At 50.5% G+C, this 7814-nt stretch overlaps 1 protein-coding gene across 1 annotated transcript; it reads left to right on the top strand.

The window, feature by feature from the left end:
- The first annotated feature begins 1877 nt into the window (after window positions 1-1877).
- On the top strand, window positions 1878-7772 carry LOC139585662 (zinc finger protein ZFP2-like). The gene is made up of 3 exons (XM_071418503.1): window positions 1878-2044; window positions 5236-5314; window positions 5501-7772. The coding sequence occupies exons 2-3, from the start codon at window positions 5293-5295 to the stop codon at window positions 6676-6678; spliced, it is 1200 nt and encodes a 399-aa protein (XP_071274604.1). The 5' UTR covers window positions 1878-2044; window positions 5236-5292; the 3' UTR covers window positions 6679-7772.
- The last annotated feature ends 42 nt before the right edge of the window (window positions 7773-7814 follow it).

Genomic DNA, 7814 nt, shown 5'->3' with positions numbered 1-7814 from the left:
CCTGCCCTGCACAGGTCAGCTCAACCAGACAGTCAGAGGCACTCTGCCTGCTCCAGGGCAGGGTTATGTCCTTATACTAAAAACTATGTGTACAATGTTTACAATTACTTCCCAATAGCTATCACCTATGTTAGACAGTGAGCTTCTACTCTAAACCAATCTGTAAATGCCAACATCACAGCAGAAGATGGAGGCCAAGAAGAAGAAGGAGAAAGGCTGGACACACCCAGATCCCTCCATCTTGCCTCCTGAACCCCCATACCAAAAACCCTAAAATCTACTTTTCCACCCCGTAATAACTTCACTAATATTCTGCCTAAAGTGTTGTGGCTTGCAGATCTTCATACAAGGTTGGTAATTTGCTCCACAGGTCATAATCAAAACCACAGGGGCATCTTGGGCTCTGTGCCAGGGTCTCTGAGCCCCCTGGCAGGGGTCTGGGCTGCTCAGGACAGCCAGAGGGATGTCCTAGGTCCTGACAAATCTTGGTTTCACAACAACGACAAACCCTCCTTCAGAGCCTAGACATAACAAGAAAACTACAAAGACCTCTTGAGCCCCGAGCCCTGAGCCCCTGCCCATCGCTGGGGGCTCCTGGGGGTTTCTCCCCCTGCCCCAGTGTGGGATTGGAGGGGGTGGCACGGTCAGGATGGACGGAGACGAGAGATCCCCGCAGCCAGGGCATGGAAATTGGGGTTTATTGCACAGGGCCTGGGTGCAGGGGCCTGTTGGGATTTGGGGTTTATTGCACAGGGCCTGGGTGCGGGGCCCTGCTGGGATTTGGGGTTTATTGCACAGGGCCTGGGTGCAGGGGCCTTTTGGGATTTGGGGTTTATTGCACAGGGCCTGGGTGCAGGGGCCTTTTGGGATTTGGGGTTTATTGCACAGGGCCTGGGTGTGGGGCCCTGCTGGGATTTGGGGTTTATTGCACAGGGCCCTGCTGGGATTTGGGGTTTATTGCACAGGGCCTGGGCGCAGGGGCCTTTTGGGATTTGGGGTTCATTGCACAGGGCCTGGGTGCAGGGGCCTTTTGGGATTTGGGGTTTATTGCACAGGGCCTGGGTGCAGGGGCCTGCTGGGATTTGGGGTTTATTGCACAGGGCCTGGGTGCAGGGGCCTTTTGGGATTTGGGGTTCATTGCACAGGGCCCTGCTGGGATTTGGGGTTTATTGCACAGGGCCCTGCTGGGATTTGGGGTTTATTGCACAGGGCCCTGCTGGGAGCTGCAGCCTCAGCTCGGAGCAGGCCCCAGAGGACAGAGGGGCAGAGAGGATGAGAGGGTGAGAGAGTAAAAGCATAAGAGAGTAAAAGGGATAAGAGCATCAAAGGCAAGAGCTAAGAGACAAGAGGTAAGAGCAAGAGTAAGAGAGGTAAGAGCTAAGACAGTGAAGTTCCTGCTACAATACAATAAATCTTCTTCTGTGTTGAATATTCTGATTCTCACTGACCAATCTAGTACAAGACACAAATCCTGTAGCATTTCCGTACAGCCTATAAGAATCACTACATTACCACACTGTGCTATATTTTAAACCCTATAATCTCCTCTTTGGGCCCCTTCTGCAGGGTCTGCTCTGACCCTTGGGCCTGTCTGCCAGCAGAGGGTGTCGTTCCATCAAAAGTGGATTTGATTTACCTTCAGCCCATCCACACCGTTATTTTCCCGCTGTTCAGTAACTGAGGAATCTCAAAGCCTGATTTCATTTCCATCTCGCTTATAGCTTCCATATTCCCAAAATCCTTTCCCAGGCAATCATATTTGTAAGGCTTTCCTGTTCCATCCTGCCCAACACCCCAGAGCCGGCGCTGCTGCGGCCGTGGGGCCGAGCGGGTGCGAAAGGGGCGGGAGGAAGGGCAGGGAGAGGGGAAGGGGAGGAGCAGGAACAGGAGGAGCACGAAGGGGAGCAGCCCGAGCAGCAGCAGCAGCAGCAGGGGAGGGAGCATTGCGGGGCTCCTCGGCGAGCCCGCATCCCGCATTGCCCGCATCCCGCATCGCCCCGCATCCCGCATCGCCCCGCATCCCGCATTGCCCCGCATCCCGCAGGTAAGCGCGGAGGGGGAGCGCGCCCCGAGTCCATCGCGGCAGCTCCGGGAGGGTTTTTTCGGCGGGGAGAGGGAGATTTTGCTGGGGTTTGGACCCTGCCGATTCCGGAGTTGTGAAAAGTGCATATTATGTGGTTTTGCGCAGATATTTTTTGACGCCGGCAAGGGGGGGTTATTTACAGACGCGAACGAGACGGGGCTGCTGTGGAAAGCGCTCCGAGCTGTTTTATTTTCCAGCATCAGTCTCACTACGTGGTTATGACAATGGGAAGATGCCAGCAGCTCATATCCCAGGCAGCAGGCCAAAAAACTTAATGTTACAACTTACTTTATAAGCTTCTTGACCAATCCCACAAAGCAAAAGCACATTGACAGTAGTTCTATCCAACCACTATAAGCACACGTACCGTTGGTTTAAACAATGCTTGCTTATTTCGAATACAATATCTACTTGTAAGCCTTAAAACACAACGCACAGAGCTCCATTATTAAGCTTTAACCTTCCTTATATCTTGCTAGATAAACTGTCTGCAGCTTAGAGAGCTATTCAGACAAACATTAAAACATTGGCCATTGTTCTATTTGCCCTTGCTTTTTCTACAGTTTAAATAATTTTTCTGCTGACTTAACTCCTGACTGCTGCTTTATCTCTACTCACAGTTCTGCTGTCTCTGAGGCCTGCCTTTTGCAGCTTTCCCAAAACCCTCTAATTTTATGGATTCCCACAATTACCTTATGTATTTTGATGTATTGATTAGTAGTGCTGTATTAACATTTTAGTAATAAATGTAGTCTTGTAATTAAAAGGTAACTTCTGTGGTTAAAATAAGATTTATGTTAGTGGGGTTTTTTTTTAAAGAAAGGAATGAGGTACTCTGCACCAGATAGCAGCCACAGGACACCTAAATCTTTGAGAGAAAAAGAATTTATTGCCCTCTTATCAGAAGAAACAAACTTCTTCCTGCCTCGAAGGCGCTGTTAGGATTAGAAGGAAGAAGTTGGTGATGACCAGGCAGAATCCTGTGTTTGAATGGAATTTATGCATCATGTATGAGGTGTATGAATATGCAACAGGTTATTGTTTTTAAGGGTTAACGTGGGTCCTTTTTTGGGCTCGTGCTGCCCAGAAAAAGGTACCTGGACGTCTGTAACTCTCTGCATTTGTTATCTCGTACTGTTCTAATTCAAATTGTCCAAATTATTATTACTCTAATTGTATTACTATTTTTATAACCATTTCATTACTATTAAACTTTTAAAATTTTAAAAACAAGTGATTGGCGTTTTTCACAGGAGTCGAGTCCCAGATATATTTTGGTGTCACTGAGAGAGGTATTTTTGGTATAGCTGATGAGGGGATATTTTTGGATCTCTCAGGAGTGCAGAGGGGAGCAGGGGAAGCGCTGAGTGTCTGGAGTGGAGGGATGCTGGAGAAAGGGGACCCTGGAACACCTGATATAAAAATTCAATAGCCAATCTGAATTTTATTTCTATACCTTTTATTTTAAAGCAAGCAAGCGGCGCTGGGTGGCCGGGGAGTCACCGCTCCACTCACAGCACACACAGTTCAGTAAAGTGTATATACTGTTTTTAAGCCTACAAAGCATTTTCTAATGTGCTTGGTTAGTCCAAATCAGCAAAATATCAATAAGCTGAGAGCAATTTAATAATCTTTCCTGGTGGCCATTGATTCCTCTGGTGGCCAGAAATAGCTCCAAAAATCAGGAATTCCAAAAACCTCTCCCAGGAGTTCCCTGTTTCCAGTGTCCTGACTTTGGGGTTTGGGGGTCCCTGTTCTCAGAGCTGCTGGGGGCCCCTGGGTCCTGGGCATCCCCTCCTCTCCCAGGTCCTGCTCAGGCATGCTGAGGGGGTTTTGGAGGTCCCATCCTCCCCTGATTCTGTGGAAATTGCTTTTGTGATTCATGCCAATTGGCAATGGAATCAGCAAATGCTTCTACCTGCTGTGTCCAAAATAGGCACAAAGAAAGGTTTTGAAACTTTCTGACCAAACAGCCAAATAAAGCACCAAAATCAAAGAAGTATAGTAGAGCATAAGAGATGAGGTAGCAAGATGGCTGATGCTTAGAATAAAATAGAGGAAGTTGGGGTAAAGCTAACAGATATTGCAACAAAGCAGTTAAAAGCTTATGTAAAATAAAAAGCTTGATGCACTTGACAAAATCATGTAGCAGACATCAGTGTAAAGCCTCCCTCCAGACCACCACACACCCGGTGACTTCTAGAGATGGACTTGGCCAGTGGGACCTTCGAAGCCAATGTCCTGGTTTAGGGCAATTTTGGGAGGAAAAACCTCTAAAGATGTTTCCTGTAGAAGAGCAAAGTCAAGCGGCCCCTCCCTCTTCTGGTTGTGGAAAAAGATTTCCTTGGAGAGAAGTGGAAAAAACTGTGTATTTAACAGGCAAAGCACTCACCAGCCCAAAAAATGACCACTATTAAACAATAAAACCTCTTGCTGCTCCAAAAGAGATGACAAACTCGCAAAGTCCCTCCGTGGGCTGTAGCTGGGCTCTTACCAGTCTCTTATCAGTCTCTTATCAGTCTCTCAGGTGCTGGAAATGCCGTGGCCCAGCCCTGGTGGGGCTCAGGTGTGAGCACCTGGTGCTCTTCTGGGTGTTCAGTCCAGAGCAGGTTTAGACAGGTCCAAAAAAAAGGAAAAACCAAAAACCACAGTCCAGGGAACTTCTCTGCCTCAGCGAGCTCAAACTAACTAAAAGCAAAGGAGGGCTCTGTCCTGCTGTCTGTCCGTCTGCAGACAACAGAAGAGCAGGAATGTGGAGGAGTGAAAGAGGTTCTGAAAACAAACTCTGTGCTTCTTCTTCCTCCCTCTCTGCTCTCAGAACCAGTGTTAAAAGTGCAAAACTTATTTCAGACAAATGGGGATACAAGCATCATAAATTCATCCCTGGGACCCCCAAAAGACCCTCAGCCTGTGTAAGCAGAACCCAGGAGAGGGGGAATGCCCAGGACCCAGGGGCCCATCAGCAGCTCTGAGAAGAGGGACCCCCAAACCCCAAAGTCAGGACACTGGAAACAGGGAACTCCTGGGAGAGGTTTTTGGAATTCCTGATTTTTGGAGCTATTTCTGGCCACCAGACACCCGGTGACTTCTAGAGATGGACTTGGCCATCTTCAAAGCCAATGCACTCACATCTTGTTTTTTCCCTAAACCAGGATTTCCCATTCCCAAACCTCACCTGGATAGAGGAGAAGGCTGTGAGGAAGCCGAAGATGCCCCAGGACACCCAGGCAGGTGAGGAGGAAGTCAGTGCCCCTTTCCCCCTCTCTCCTGCTCCATCTCCCAGCCCAGCACGGCCCCCGGCTGCAGGACAGCCCCACTGCTGATGCTGTCCAGCCAGGGATGCACTGGGGGGATCTCCTTCCCCTTCCCTGTGGCACGGAGGCAAATCCCATCCTCTCCTTGTCCTTCCTCCCCCAGGGAAGGAGCTGAGGATGGAGAGCAGGGAGGACAAATCCCCACATCAGAACCTGGTGGCTGAGGCCGTTTGGAGTGGCTCCAGGGCACAGGAATCCAACGGGGAGGAAAAGTCACGGAGATCCCACACAAGGAGGGGCTGCAAACACAGATCACGGGGATCTGAGGAGGAAAGACCCACCTTGGGCCAGGAAGGCAGCCAGAGATCCGGCCAGAGCTCTGAGGTGGTGCTCAATGAGCAGCTTGACGATGGCAAGAAGCCCCACCAGTGCTTGGAATGTGGGAAGAGTTTCCTCACGAGCTACCGCCTGCTCCTCCACCAGAGGATTCACACCGGGGAACGGCCCTATGAGTGTGGGGAATGTGGGAAGAACTTCAGGGTCAGCTCCCACCTGATTGTCCACCAGAGGACCCACACTGGGGAGCGGCCCCACGAGTGTAGGGAATGCGGGCAGAGCTTCAGGATCAGCTCCAACCTGATCGCCCACCGGAGGATCCACACCAATGAACGGCCCTATAAATGTGGAGAATGTGGGAAGGCCTTCAGGAGGAGCTCCAGCCTGAAACTCCACCAGATGACCCACACTGGGATACGACCCTTTGTGTGTGGGGAGTGTGGGAAGGGCTTCCGTGACAGCACCCGCCTGATCATCCACCAGACCATGCACACTGGGGAGTGCCCCTACACGTGCTCAGAATGTGGGAAGAGCTTCATCGAGAACTCCAGCCTGATGATGCACCAGAGGATCCACACTGGGGAGAGGCCCTACAAGTGCGGGGAGTGCGGGAAAAGCTTTAAGCAGAGCTGCCATCTGATTGCCCACCAGAGGATCCACACTGGCGACAGGCCCTACAAGTGCGGGGAATGTGGGAAAGGCTTCATCGAGCCCTCCAGCCTGAGTGTCCACCAGAGGATCCACACTGGGGACAGGCCCTACAAATGCAGGGAATGTGGAAAAAGCTTCAAGCAGAGCACTGGGCTCATTCTGCACCAGAGGATCCACACTGGGGAGAGGCCTTACCAGTGTGGAGAATGTGGGAAGAGCTTCGGCCAGAGCTCCAGCCTGACTGCCCACCAGAGGATCCACACTGGGGAGAGGCCCTATGAGTGCTGTGAGTGCGGGGAGAGGTTTCAGAGTCGATACCGTCTCCTCAAGCATCAGCAGATTCACTCAGAGTAGGGGCCCTTCTGCTGCCCTGACTGCGGGAAGGGCTTTAGGAAAAACTCCACCCTCCTCACCCACCAGCGGATCCACACTGGGGAGAGGCCCTGACAGTGTCCCAAGTGTGGGAAGAGCTTCTCCCAGGACTCTGCCGTGACCCAACACCAAGGGAGGCAGCAGTAAGGGATGCCCTACAAGTGCCCTGGGTGCAGGAAGGGTGTCGCCTTGATTTTTTAAGATTTTCTAAGCTTTCTGATGTTTACATTCCTGTAACAAACTTTCTCACACACTTCCCGTAAATAACTTACTGTTTTGCATTCTTTTATAGAAGAAGAAAAATTTGATGGACTGTTGGTTTGTCCAGTGTCACTGGAGAGGTGGCACTGTCACCCTCCAATCCACTGTCACTTTTGGAAAACTATAAATGTTGGAGTCAGGAAATAAACTTCCCCTTTCTTCCCCTTGAGAGCAGCAGTGTGTGCGCTCGCGTTGTTTTGTGGCCTACAGTGACAGGAAGAGCTTTGAGGGCTGCTTCAACTCCATCCCCCATTGAAGGGCCCCCTCTGGATGGTCCACAGTGACTCTCGCTGGGCAGAGGCTTGGTCATCCATGGCCCTGGTGATCCATGTTGGGAAGACACCTGGCTGGTGGTCTCCACATCTCCCTGGCTCCCCTTGGGCACTTGGATGCAGCCAGAGAGAAATCCATTGGGATGCAACCCGACGTCAGAGTTTCACAGGGGACAGCACATCTTTTTACTTTTGACACCAAAAAAGTCTCACCTTTTGCGTCCAGTCATGGCTTCGGGTGGCATCCAGGAATTCCAAATGGTGTTGGAGGTCTTGCCCAACCTGAATCATTCCATGATTGTAATTCTCTCTGGCCCGCAGGCATCTTCCACAGCCAAATGGTGATGGACTGGAGCAAAAAACCAGGATTTTGAAGACAATGGAGTGGAAACTCCTCTTAAAAAAGGTCCTTTCTACTCACCCAGGCACATGGATACTCAGCCAGCATGGACACGTAAATGCTTTTATTTTGGCCTTTATTTTCTTTCATTTTGCTTCATCCTTCACCCAACATTGGGGTAAAATAAAGACATTCAGCTAAGACATGGATGGTGACATTGGGGGACATGGTGGGGATGGGGACAT

The sequence above is a fragment of the Agelaius tricolor genome, unplaced genomic scaffold (assembly GCF_023055355.1).
Source record: "Agelaius tricolor isolate 1412-34295 unplaced genomic scaffold, bAgeTri1.0.p SCAF_87, whole genome shotgun sequence".
In the NCBI taxonomy this organism is placed as follows: domain Eukaryota; kingdom Metazoa; phylum Chordata; class Aves; order Passeriformes; family Icteridae; genus Agelaius; species Agelaius tricolor.
The sequence above is the reverse complement of the archived record's forward strand: the minus strand, read 5'-3'. Positions and strand labels throughout refer to the sequence as shown.